The sequence below is a fragment of the Miniopterus natalensis genome, chromosome 17 (genome assembly GCF_054644295.1).
Source record: "Miniopterus natalensis isolate mMinNat1 chromosome 17, mMinNat1.hap1, whole genome shotgun sequence".
In the NCBI taxonomy this organism is placed as follows: Eukaryota; Metazoa; Chordata; class Mammalia; order Chiroptera; family Miniopteridae; genus Miniopterus; species Miniopterus natalensis.
The window spans coordinates 36,715,700-36,729,470 of NC_142097.1; the positions used below are offsets into that span (position 1 = coordinate 36,715,700).

Here is a 13,771-nt window from a genome sequence, read left to right on the forward strand (position 1 = left end):
TTGGTAAGGTCAAGGCAGGATTTCCTGTCACTTTTTTGAGTTTAGACTCAACGTTCTGGAATCTTGACTTCGTCACAAACTACATTGGTGTTAGTCACTCTTTTCAGCTTTGTGTAACCTTCGGGCACGCTCCGTGAGAACTTCTATGGCTTCCTCCGAGTCACCGAGCAGGCCTGGGAAGGGGAAGGGCGATTCGGAGGCAGGAGGGGGGGCCCGGAGGGAAGAGCACTTCCTGGGCCACCAGCCAATCCGCTCAGAGGCCAAGTTTACTCAGTTACTATCCAGCTCTGCCGCCAGCCCTGTTTCTGGAAACTGGCCCCTCCAACTCCTGCCGTCTTTCACTATGATTTCCCAGGGGCTGCCACGCTCTTACCAGCCCTGCTCCTCTGCCCACGCTGATTGGCCCAGACATGTGCTCACAACCTGGATTTTGGCCTTGCCAGAGAGTCCGGGCAGTCTCTCACTAAAGCGGAAGGTGTTAAAGCCGACGATAGATCAGGGCCGGGATGCCCCAGCAGCGCCCGGCCCAGTGCGAGGGCAGGCAGGTGGGGCTCTTGTGTTGGTGGCTGTCATGATCTCTTGAAGCTAAGGCAGGGGTGTAGCACACACGATGCCAATGAGACAAATACAGAGTCCAAATAGGTGCATTCGCTGATGGAATACGGTTGTGTATGTGGGTGCATGTTTCATAAAATGCATCAGACACTAAGAAAAAAAATCATCTCTGCAGCCTAATGCCGACTCAGCACGAAAGCAGCAAACCCTGGAACCATGGGCCCCGCGTGTCAGGGGCTCATCCACCTGCTGGCTTCCCGTGTTCTCAGCAGCAGCCAAGGATGCTACCAGCTGCCTCGCTCCCTGGCCTGGGCCAATTCAAGAGGTAGACACAGTCCTGGCTTAACAGCTCTGTGGGGAATCCAGGAGCTGTCTCTGCTGCTGTATCAGGTGACAGGAAGCGAGCAGGCGCCAACAGCAGCCCGAGCACCTTGCGTGCCCTTGGATCTGCTATGTCCAGTGTTGCAGAGGGCGGGTGGGTGTGTCTGGTGCCCACTGGGGGGGGAAGGGGGGGATGGTGGTGGACCAAGCGGAAGGAGCCAGCCTTGAAGCCGAGCCCCACCTAAGCTGTCCTGGGGCTGGTGGGCCCTTTGGCGTCTCCCTTCTGGGTGGTGCAGGAGAAAGCAGAGCGTCCTCTGATTCCACCAGAGGGATGGGAGGGGAGAAAGCATGATGGCGGGCTCCTGAAAGCCAGGATCCTGAGCTCATTCCCTGGTGTGTGGGAAGATGTGCTGCCTGCTTTCCCAGCACTGTGTTGGCCGCACTACCTCAGTGGGTTTCTCCTGGGTTTCTTGGTCCAGTATCCTACTCACTGTACACGCGCCCCAAACTCTGCTGGAGCCTAATTCTTGTCCCAACCCGGCCACCTTCCTGGAATTCAGCTCAAATTGATACGTTGGGGGACTTGCTGTAGTGTTTCAAAGGACCTTTTCCCACAAAGAGCCACCAAGGACGATGGGTGTTCCAGCCCTGTTCCCTGCCATGGGCACCAGTGGGCAACTGCACCCCCACCCGCCCTCCCAGGGCCGAGCCAGCTGCTCACCCTCACCATCCACACCCTCTGCCAGGAAGGCAGCTGAGAACGACCCCGTGGCCTGAGAGGTGGCCGAGTCTGTAAGAAGATGAACTTGACTTCCAAATCTAAAACTACCTTTATTTGTGGTCGGCTCAACATAAGATGCCATCATCAATCAGCAGAATTATAAAACTGTACAGGAGGTACAAAAATAGGCCGTTTCACTTATATAATTACCCTCACATCATGGAGCTTTAAAAATACACATAGAAATTGTACAATCTGGCAGTTTATAAAATATAAAGCTAAAAAGGAGGATTTTAGGCTCCACAAAGAGGATTGTATCACACAATTAACACACATTTAACAGTAAACCATCCACAGAGAAGACACAATGGCACAGAATTTTTTAAAAAATCACTCAAAAATTTACACGTTTACCACGACCAAATTATTCACCCTTTACTAAGAAAACTACTGTAAGGCGTCCATCCCGTGGAAGGATACAGTATAACTTTTCCTTTTCCAGTTTTAAAATGATCAGGGGTGTTGTCCAAAACAAATCTTATGTGCTTTAAGCAAGTGCAATTATAACTGGATATACTTCAGAGTAAAAATTAAATAAATATAAATAGGTTAAATAAATAGGTCACTGCAAAAAGAACACTACATAAGGTTTGCATCTGAGAATGCGGCAGAGTTGACTGGTAATGCTTTGTAGGTAAGTGGGGACACCCCCATCACAGCTTTTGGGACACAGAAAAGGAATGCTGCACCCACCAAACACTGAAGAGCTCGGGGGAGGCAAGGGGGCAGGGACTTTGGCTGGAGTTGTTGGTTAAGGCTGCTCCAGCGGGAGGCTCACTGCGGATGGTTCTTTGTGGTTTTCCAATGAAGAGAGACGAGATTTAATTGCTGCTCCAAAAGCCAGAACCACAGTAACTCACGGGAAATCACTGTTTCATCAAGTACAGAAGAGTAGGCCCTTTGGTTTAAAAGATAATGGTCCAACCCTGGGAGGTGGAAATTTGGCTCATCCGTAAGACACCCCTGATGATTTCCTTCCAGGAAAAGGCTGATGCCAGGTCATACGCATCTAAACAACTCCAGGCGGTGAAGGGATGACCGGGGGGAAAAGAAATGCTGGGAGATATGAAGAAAAAGGATTTCCAAAACCGAATGAGTAGAGAGAAAGCAAAAGAGGATTTAAAGGGGCTCTTTACAGGGGTGCTGGGCTTTCTCTTGCAGGTCTTCCTAGCCCACCTCCACAAGGACTGCAAGGCTGAGGATCCAATCCAGAGACGGGGGATGGGAACAGTCCTGGGAAATCCAAAGCTGGCCAGAGTTCAGCTTCTGAAAAGATAGCAGCCAGAAGGAGAAAGCCCTGCAACCCAAAGGCCCCCACATTGGCGAGAGGTCAGATCAGCAACCAAATCATCTCGTAATGCAGGGAGACAGAAGTGCAAAGATAAATGAGTCACGTCCACATAAAACCTTACTGGAAGGATCAGGGTTAATGCTGATAACGACCTTTTTTGATGGGAAGAAAATACTTTTCTGGACCCACTAACGTGGATCTTCCAATATAATACATGTAATGGGTCAGTGACATCTCACTGGAAAGAACTTACGGTGACTATTGCACTGAGGCCGGGGGAGGGGAGGACACCTTTGCACCCAGGATTTTATACCTTGGCAACTAGACGGTTTAGTGACTTCTCAAATAACACCAGTGATTCCCAAAAGTGCAAATGCTCTGGTGCCTAGTGACATGTGGAGTCTTTATAAGATGAAATTAAAAAGACACAAGAAGCAACAAGGGAAATTCTGGCAGGTATCCCAAAGACAGATTCAATACAAGGTTCAACACAAGATTTGAAGAAATTGTAGTGTCCTCGGGATTCCTAGAAGATGCAACTAAATTCTGTTGTAAAAATGAAGACCAAGTATTTCTAAAAAGCTCCGCAGCCTTCTAGGAATCATACTCAAGGTCAAAGAGCTCAGGTGCACAACAGGAAACCCCAATTCTAGAGACTGGAATGAGATCTACCAGAGGATGTCCCAGGTGTTTTCAGGACAAGTTCCCAGGTAAGGCCTCTTCCAACCACCAGAAGGACTGGTGAGTGCCTGGGCCCTACAGGCGACAAAGAGATGGACAGAAAGCAACCTGGCTAGTTTGGGTGGGTCCTGGGACACGGCCGGCTTGAAGACTGAAAAGATGCAAACCCCTTCCCCGCCCCCTGGGCTTCTTCACAGCACTAATATTTCTTTATTGTTGTCTTCACAACAGGCTCTTATGAAAGCAGGGCTTCTAACTATCTCGTCCACCTCTCTGTCCCTAGCACCCAGCGCCCCAGTATATGGTGAATAAATGAGTTTGAGCAAGTTGGGTGGTTAGAAACAAATAAGCAGAAAAGGCATTTTAAAAAAGTTTTCCTGCAGGCAAGTTGAGCCAAAACAGAGAGATGACAAGTACTGGGCAGCTAGACATGACCTGACTACTCCCCGGAGAGGGCCTTCAGCAGCGCCGAGCGTCCTGGAAGTCACTCGTGCCACCCTCTCCACCTGTCTCTCGGGCTAGCCCCACTCGGGCCTGGTGGCAAAGTGACGTGCAGAATGGGGCCGGCACAGGCCAATCAGAGCAGGAAAAGAAACCCGTCTGGCTGTGTTCGTGAAAAATGGGAGGCGCGGTAGACCCCACGATGCCAACCAGAGACGCCAGGGCTCCACGGTCTGAATGAGGTAACTGGTGAGGTTTAAAGATGTAGGAGAATATTAATTTAAGAGAAAAGGTGATTTTAGGCATGATGACAGGAGGAACAGCAGTCTACAAAGGCAGAACGAGAGGTCTGGATGCGTGGCCTCCACGCGGGAAAACGTCGCACAGTGAGAAACAGTGATTCCTCTGTCAGTCGGGGCAACTCGACGCAACATCCGCACTCCCAGCGGAGGCCCAGGCCCGCGGGGCTGGAGAAAGCCCAGAGAACGCGTCCGCACGCGGTGCCCGGCTGCACCTAACCTCTAACGCTCTCGGTAGAGAAGACAGGAATTCTTGACTGAAACGAAAACTAACAATTACATTAAATTCCCGGGGAAAATAACGCGGTATTGACATAATTTAGGGAATATGACTTTGAGGTTGGTTAAGAGGCGCGTATAGTGATGTAACGTTGTGCTTTCATCGGCATTGGCGAGTGCTCCGAACACGAACACTCTTCCCGCGAGGGAGGGGGTCTTCCGTACCACACAGATGTACTGCCTTTCTTCACGAGTGAGCTTCGAGTTAAGTTTGGCTCGCTTGTGCTAATGTAGCTACAGTATGATCAAAATATAAACTTATTAAAATCTGCCAAGAGAAACAAAATCCTGCCCACAAAGTACACGGTGACCCTGGCCTTGGCTCCCAAGCCCTCGGCCAATCCCGCTGGCTCCAGGGACAGAGGCCCCATCGCTTATCCTCTGGCCCAGGGCTCTCCCGGGGTGGCCACTGTGGCTTGTTAGGCCTGCTCCCCTCAGATCCCGAAGGCCTGACCCTGCCTGTGTCCTTCACAGCCAGGGAATTACCACTTCTTGCCCCAAATGCTCCTAAACATCCCTAAATGGTCCAGGGCACAAAGCCACCAAAAGCCACCATTTGGGCCACCAGTACACGGGGCCGCAGCTGCCTCGGGACAGACTGTCCTCTTCATTCCTGAGACCTTCGTAGACACATCCTCAATTTCCAGAGTTTACCGCTGACCTGTCCCAACACCATGCTCCATGCTCAAGGCCCTGCTGCCCCCAGGGAAACACTGGTCACAGTGACCTGGGGTATCTGGGCGCACTTGTGATTGGGGATCAGTGATCTCTGTCTCCAGGGATGACACCCTCTGAATGTCCTCCTCCTCGGCAGCACCCTCACCTCGCGAGCCCCATCTCTAGCAGTGGCTGCACTTAGTGCCCCTCAGCCTGCTGGTCGAGAAGAGAGATGCTCCTGGGCCCGGCGCGCAGGCAGAACTTAGTGCTTCTTCCTCTCTCTCCCTTAAAGGCTCACAGGCTGACATCAGACAGGAAGTTTAAAAAGAAACCTAAGTCTGAAGCGAGTTTATCCAGGAGGTGGGGGGCGCCCCTGCTGCTGCCTCTGGGGCGGACCCTTCTCTGCAGACGTTCCCTGACGGTGAAGCTTTCACAGCCACCATCTTCCCAGCTTCCTGCAGGTCAGGAGGGGTCACCTCGCCCCCTTCCCGGGGTCTGCACCCTCCTCTGCTGGCTGCAGAGCAGGCCGCTCAAGGCACTGGGTGTGGGAGCCTGGTCTCCCCGCTTGGCGGGAGGGCTGCGGGCTCTGGCTTGCGGACATCAGGCCCTCAGTCACAGCTGGGGCCACCGGAACGGAGGCCGCCTGGCTCAGAGGGCCTCTGCAGTCACGGGGGGCTGAGGCTCCGGGGGCGGGTGGAAGTAGTAGGGCTGGAAGAGCCTCTCGTGGCTGCACAGCTCCATGGCCCGGTAGGTGTGAGAGAGGAGGTGGGGGAAGCGCGACGTGAAGTAGCGCACGAAGTCGTCGGGGAGGGAGCCCAGGGTCTCCCGCACCTCCACAGGCAGCTCCCGGTAGTGGTGCTTCTGCAAACAGGACAGACACACAGACACAGGTTGTCAGAGAGCTCATGAAATGCTGGAAAGAGATCCTTTTGTTACTTAAGGAAGAGCGAATGTTAGCTGGCTCTGCAGAGAAAAGGAGAAAGGTTTGAAGAGGCCCTAGAGCCATCCTGCTCGCCCCACCTCCTTCCCCTCATTTGGGAGGTGGCCTTGGAGCTCAGCGAGGCCCAGCGTGGGGAGGGGCCGGTCAGGTCTCCTGTGACATCAAGACCTAGCAAGGCTCCTGGCAGCCTCAAGCAGATTAAAATCGCCTGGAACTGAAGTGTCTGTCCCAATGGGCTTGGAGGCCTCTTCTGGGCCTGGGCCCTGTGTGAAGGCTGCGCTGTGACAGCCCAGGCCAAGAGCACCCCCAGTTCCCTCCAAGAGAACAAGTGGAGCCTCTGCCCTGGGCCTTGGAGACAGGCCCATGTGGGAAGGTGTCCAGAGGATCCTGTTAGGGGGTTTATACGGCTGGCACTGGATCAGGAGGCAGAGGGCACCATACAGGTCAGCAGAGACCACACAGGATGCAGGCACCAGAAAGCCTCCTTCCCAGGTAACTGCTCACCTCAATGTCCCTGAAGACAAAGCCCATATAAGGGAAGAAAGTCTCTAGTTTGTCAAGTCTGGCTAAGGCAACCCAGCCTTTTTAAGGTCAGAATCCAGGATGGTGAAAGGACTTGTAGAGAATGGATGAGAGGAGGAGGGTGGCTATGTGGCTGGGTTCACAGCCCTCACCTTATTTCGCATGGCTCGGAGGAGATCTCTGACGGAGCCACCTTTATAGGTTCTGAATTTACGCAGATCTAGGAAAAAACAAGGAATGCAATGCAACAAACACATTTCGCAAGAAAATAAATCCTGGGGCTCCTGGGGATTAAGTGATCAGACTGAAACAACTATACACTCATCGTGGAGGGGAGCACACACTCCCCAGGCTGAACCCTGGGGCTGTGCTGGTCTGAGTCTCACCTTCTGATCACACCATTACCAGAGAGAAACACCACCCACCACTGACTTGTCACTCAGAGACAAAAATAAAACACACTGGTGGAGTGGTCTGACTTCATCCTAACCAGATGAAACACCCATAGAGAGCCTCCATACAGTACATAGTGCCTGGAGCCTAAACAGCCTGGAGTTGCCATTTCCATCTGCTTCTTAGAAACGGCTGCAACTTTGGGAACATTTGTGGCAACATTTACTCCCAGGGGCTTCCGTGTGGTCACCTGTCTGCAGGGGGACAGTGATGTTCTCCCTCCAGTCCATCTTCACCACAGCTCTCCCGCCTCTCTCCAGCTGCTTCACGATCGGGCCGTCCAGGGACTCCTTTTCTATTCGGTCACTCACGTCCTATGAGGGAGACAAGGGTGGTCAGTGTGGAGAGAAGCTGAGCGCTGGAGGACCGACACCAAGTAAGAGCAGTCACTGCTACACGAGTCTTGAGCCTGGGCTGAAGTCTGCCTCAGAGAAGGACAGCAAGAGTTCTACCTTTGCCCCCAATCCGTTAACTTCTCCCCTGTGAGCAGCCAGGTCTGTTGCTCACTGCGGAGGCCCACACAGACGTCTCCATGACAGAGAGATGACACAGACGCACACCTGTCCAGATCCTGAGCACTTCACCTGCATTTTCCACCAGGGAAGACCCTGAGAGACACATCACCTTCCCTAAAGCCACCCGGCAATACCACGAGGCCTTAACACAGCCAAACCACGTTAATATCCACTGATCCCATGATTTAACTTTTCAGAATCTATCTTAAGATCTGGGCAAAGATTGAGTACAAGATGATAGAAGAAAATCTATGAAACTTGAATGAAACTATAGGACTTCTGAGATTTGCTTCAAAATAACCTGGGGTGGGGAGGGGTGGAGAGAGGGCAGAGGCTGAGTTAATAATTGTTGGAACTGGCTGACGGCTAACTGGTAGTTCATCACTGTTTTCCCTCCACTTTTGTGTGCATTTGAAAGTTCCCATAATATAAAGTTTCAAAATTATGGCACATCCACATGATAGAATACAATAGTCGTTAAAATTTTAGATCTTCAACATGGAAAAATACTTACAATATATACAGAAGAAAAAAAAAAGAAAGAAAAAAAGAAAAAAGCAAGATACAAAACTGTATATATAGTTTGATCCTAATCACAATTTTATTTTATGAAGAAAATATTTTTAAAATGTCAGGCCTGGTTACCTCTTGCTAAGGGACCATGGATCATTTTTTAATTCTCTGTCCTTGCTATCTTTTCAAAATCTGTAGAAAGTTAAATGGAGAGTCTGGCTAAAGAGAACAAATGTATCCACCTGAAAGAACTGGAGCTGCTTCTCCAGGCTCCAGAAGAACGGGTGTTTCAGCACGTGCTTCGCCGACGGGCGCTTCTGAGGGTCCATTGCGATCATCTTCTCTATTAGCTCCCGGGCGACGACGTCTTCTATGGGGGAGGACAATAAACACGCAACGCATGATCACCAGCCCGAGGCCGCGGTAAACTGCCCCGGCCTTAACCATCCGCATGCCCTTGGACTCGAGACTCCAACAGGAATTCATTCCAGCAACATAATTAAGAGCTTGCGCAAAAATCTTCAGCTGATAAGGACAGTCCTCACCACAGTTGGTGGAAAGGACTGGAAATACCCACTATCAGAGGCTCGGGTGACTGCCACGCCTCCATATCCTGAAATGGGGCCATTAGCACAACGCTCTGTCTCAATACAAATCGACATGGAGAGATAGTCAAGGTGAAGCTAAAAAACGAGCATGTTGCAACATAGTATGTACCTTTAACCCCATTTTAAATAAAAACATGCACACATGTCTAGACAGATGACCAGAATCATACATATAAAGATGTCATTCATCACTGTGTAATGGAATTATGGGCCTTAAACTAATGTGTTTATCTACAGGGAATAAGGAAAATTAATCCATAAGCAAAACAGTATGTTAGTTTTAATTTTTAAAAGTTAATTAAAAAACAACTGGGGTGTCATGGGCGAATTAAACGCAGAAAACCTTGAAGTGAGGAAGAAAGACTTGTTGCACCCAGGCCTGGAGAGCGAGGACCAACCTTGCCTGTCCCCAGCCCAGTCCGCACCCACTGACCACTGCTGCGGACAAGAGACGGTCCAGTCTATGAAGCACAGACTATGTGTCTTCCCGAGTATTGGTGCAGGAAGGATCTCAGATTATTTACCCTTCACAAGTCACAGCTGGGAACACAGGTCCCCAAAGGGGGTCCTGCCCAGGTCACACAGGTAACTGGGTGACTCGAAGGAAACTCAGAGCTTCCTGGCTTCAGAAGGGGGTGCTCCAAGAATAGCTCCTGGCAGCACAGGTGAGCAGCAGACAGAAGGACCCCTGGGAACACAGAGCTGTCACCATCCTGCCCCCGCCCACCCCGCTGCCTGCTCACCGTGCTTCTCGGGGTGTAAGCAGTCGAGGCTGTAGGCGCCCAGGAGGATGTTGGCCTGTCGCTGCAGGGACTTGCCGAAAGGGTGGCTGCCCTCAGAAATCACGTAGTAAAACACGCAGCCCGCAGAGAAGATGTCCACTGTGTAGGTCTGAAAAGAAGCGCAGGTGTGAGAGGCCTTCTGGGGAACCCTCCTTCTGACCCAGCAGCAGAGAGGCCTGTAGCTGCCACTTCCTCCACGCTGACGGTGTCGTGGGAGGACCAGCGAACATTTGGGAATTGCCCAGAGCAGTGCTGGGCACCCTGCAGGTGCCGCACAAACTCGTTCTGCGTCTGTGGGGGAAACGGCCTTAGGCAAATGTGCGGGTGTGATTTCCAGCTCGCGCTACTTGGACGTAACACTAGGGGGCTCCCGAGCACAGCTCGGGGCGCTGCTGCTATCAGGCTCCACCACTTAGATCTCCAGCGGAAACCTGAGGAGCCAGTGAGAGCGCGCCAGGAGCTCGTCACCTTCCACACTGGAGAAAACATGCCGGCACCAACGCTATACTGTCACTCATCCTCAAAACAGCCCGTGAGGGGAGCACAGCAAATGTCACCATCCCCAGATAAAGACATGGACAGAACGGTTCAATGACGAGCCCAGGGTCACTGCTGGATAGTGACACCCAGGACAAGACTCAGGTCTTCTAATTACCAAGCCCAACCATCCTTACTCTAACGCATCAGAATTTTCCTTATGTGGGTGACAGATTCGGGACAGGAAGAACAAGTCCACGACAGTTGAAGCTCTCACCTGTCGCTTCACCTACTCATGGGTGTATCATTAAGGCCCCCGTTTTCCCCAGCCCACGCTGCCTGACGTCCCCAGTACACTTACACTGACGCTGGAGGGCTCTTGTCTTATACACCTGGGTCCCTCTGCTCCCGAAAGCTCATCTCTATGCTCTGTTATATTCTTTCCCAAACTTATTATGCCACTTGTTCTTATAATTTAAATATTCCATAAGCTGTTAAAATACGACTGCCACCAAGTTGCAGGTGAGTTGAATCTTTGCAAACATTTGACAAAAGGACTGGCTACAAAACTCCTATGAATTAGATGTGGGAGACTCAATCAACTGTAAGGGACAGGGACATAAATAGTTGAAAATTAGGATTCTGCTCTAAGGAAGTATTTGGAAAGTCTAAGTCTCAACCTAGAAGGAACAGAAGTGGCATGTGAGTGCACTTCACACAAGAGAGGAAACGGACAACACCATTCAGCTGGGCCCAAATTTGAAGAAAAAATCTTGACCTACATCAAAGATTTCTATTACTTAACAAGTCACAGTACTTGTTTTAAGCTAAAATGTTTAAAGTGTAATGTATTTTCTCACGACTCTTCATTGTAACAGAATTCTTTGATTAACTGACCAGCGGCCGGTCCCCGTGAACTGGGTAAGAGGCTCTCTGACTGTAACCTATTTTAGGCTGGCTGCTCCCATCCGGGCCTGGACCAGGGAGGTGCGGGGTAAGGTGCCGAAACACGAACGTGCTCTTAGCAAACGCACGAAGACACCAGCATGAAGGGCCCCCACTGGCCCAACCTTGAGTGTCAAAAGGAGAAATGAAAAAGGGAAGAAGAAAGGACTATAATGGATTAAACACTATTTTAAAAATCCATGAATTCATAGTAACTTTAAAAAAAGAAGAAAACAGAGAGAAAGGGGATAAAAAACAAAGCTTTTCTTGACAGAAAAATGTCAGGTAACGAAAGAACTCCCCACTGAGGTGAGTGATTCCAGGAAGGGCTGCCCGTCGGGTAACGCTGCACCCGATGCTGCGCTGTCGGGTAATGGCTGTTGGCGGAAAGGACATCCACACTGTGCCCAAGCATTACGCCACATGGAACTAGTGACACAGGGAAAGTGGACTTCACGGTGGGAAGTGGCCGCCACCTGCGCCAGGTGAGTTAAGTTGGCATCACTAGCAGGGGTCCAATAGTAATGGCACAACCTGCCACCTCGTGCCTCCCGATGCTGTCCTGTGACTGCGCTGCCCAAAACACTGAACTTTAATACAATCGATCCTTTAGACCTTTTAGTTCACAGGAAATACAAGGAATAGACAGGCCCATTGAACACCGTCACGAGGAAATGAGTGAGCAAGTCCCACAAGGGGCACTCTACAGACAGCTGCCCGCGGCCCTCGGACAGTCACTACCACGGAACAAAAAGGTCGGAGGACCGAAGGAGAGCAAGGAGAGGTAACCAAATGCAATGCAAGGCACCTGACTGGACCCGGTTTACAAAACCCAGCTCTGTAAAAAACACAGGAACTCTGACTGTAGATTGAACTTAGGCACCAAATGCTGACTATTGAGGTGTGAGAACGGTAAAAGGTCAGGAAGTAGACTGGACTTGTTCTTGGGGACACGTGGTAGGGTATTTAAGGGTGAAGGACTGGGGTGCCCTCCTCTTATATTCCAATGGTCCAGAGACAAAAATAAAGTGAAAAATATTAACAAATGTTGAATCTGGGCAGAGGCACAGAGGTATTCACTGACATAGACTTTCAATTTTCTGTACGTCTAAAAATTCTAAAACAGAAAGTTGGGAGAATAAAAACGGGGAAAAAGAATAAAAGCTGGAAGTTTGTTCACCTTATGCAAGTTCTGAGTTGCCAAAATCGGGGGGAAAGTGACTGGGAAAGGGGAGGAAAAAGAACAGACACACGCCCCCATTTGCCCCCTTGGTTCATCTGGCTGTGAGACAATATGCAAGGGCCAGCAGCATGCTCTCTGCTGAGCAAATGTCACTCCAGCCACCTGTGCTCCAGCCCCACGTCTTGGAGCCAAAGGCTCTAACTCCTGAAGATACAAGAGGCTGAGGTTTTCGAAGGACTGTGCTCATTACTCACGGGGTTCTCCTTGCAGTCTTCGCTCAGCATCTCTGGGGCGATCCAGCCTTCCGTGCCCGGCACCCCTGAACGGCGGCTGAAGCTGTGCCTGCCCACTGCCAGCTTCTTGCAGAGGCCGAAGTCGGAGATCATGGCCTTGATCCTGCCGTGTGCATTGGGCATGGAGAGGAGGATGTTGTGGGGCTTCAGGTCTCTGTGAACTACACAGATCTCGGGATTAGTACAATGTTAACCACGGGCAACATCAGGCCTCCTTCTGCGATGCGAGTGCACCCTCCTCAGGCTCCCACCAGACCTGCCACCTCTGAAGGTTTTCAACTACATAAGGGTCCTCCTCAAACTCTTATACAATCTGCACACCAGTGATGCAGCAAAGAGCTTCAGCAGAGCCAAGGCCCACAGGGGCAGCTGCGGCCTTGGAAAGGGAAGCCTCTCACCAATGTTGAGGGAGTGCAGGTGGGCCAGGCCGGAGGTGGTCTGCTGCAGCAGGGTGATGGGCTCCAGGCCAAGGTGGGCGAAGTCCTTCTGTTCCACGTACTGCAAGAGACACAATGGCTACACCATGGCTCACAGCCTCAGGACGTGGCCCTCAATGCATTCTGTCTCTCTCTTTTTTAAAAACTGATACAAATTTATTTAGAAAAATCCTGCCTCCAGCTTTTTAACATTTGGTATTGAGTCAGCTCACTTTCTTTGATCAAATTTTAAGAAAGAAATCGGAAGTCTTACTGACAATAGTCTGTGTCCAAATCCTAATTTTCCAGCAGACTTCTTCCTGAAGTCACAGGCTAATTTAAACAAACCAGCCCAGCTCCAACTTGCTGGTTTAGATAAGTGGGAAAGATAAGAGGGTAAAAAACTCAAGTTAGCTGCCTAATACAGGTAAACCTACAAGTGAATGATCCTGGAGTAGCTTCACGGTGAGTTGGAAACTGAGCAAAAGGAGTTCACTGGATGATTCTAGAGACTCGAGTCCTCAAGAAGCATCCTCCAAGCCCACACCAGCCCTGGGAGAAGGACCAGCCCAGTACTCCAGAGGCCAAGAGAGACAGGTGCTACCACAACCAAAGACTGTCCAGGCAGGCTGAGGGACCATCCAATTAAAGTTGGGGTGATAAAAATGCTCTACGTTTTGACTGGTTAAATGGGTATGCAGCTTTGTCAAAATGCATCAAACTATGTTTAAAATGAGTACATTATATTTGGCAGTCCCTGAAACCATGCCCAGCTGCCTAGAGAAGGGAGGTGGCAGTGGGGTGGCAAAGCTGCTTGGA

The 13,771-nt window shown here is 50.7% G+C and overlaps 1 protein-coding gene across 1 annotated transcript in view; it reads right to left on the minus strand.

The window, feature by feature from the left end:
• Nucleotides 1-5,865: 5,865 nt before the first annotated feature.
• ERN1 (endoplasmic reticulum to nucleus signaling 1) overlaps nt 5,866-13,771 on the minus strand; it is a 62,581-nt gene continuing 54,675 nt past the window's right edge. Inside the window, exons 16-22 of the mRNA XM_087826296.1 lie at nt 12,935-13,034; nt 12,498-12,697; nt 9,600-9,747; nt 8,491-8,618; nt 7,411-7,534; nt 6,920-6,987; nt 5,866-6,166 (exon numbers count right to left, since the gene is read on the minus strand). Of these exons, the coding sequence (XP_087682422.1) occupies nt 5,954-6,166; nt 6,920-6,987; nt 7,411-7,534; nt 8,491-8,618; nt 9,600-9,747; nt 12,498-12,697; nt 12,935-13,034 (981 nt within the window). The 3' untranslated portion in view covers nt 5,866-5,953. The remainder of the gene's footprint in view (nt 6,167-6,919; nt 6,988-7,410; nt 7,535-8,490; nt 8,619-9,599; nt 9,748-12,497; nt 12,698-12,934; nt 13,035-13,771) is intronic.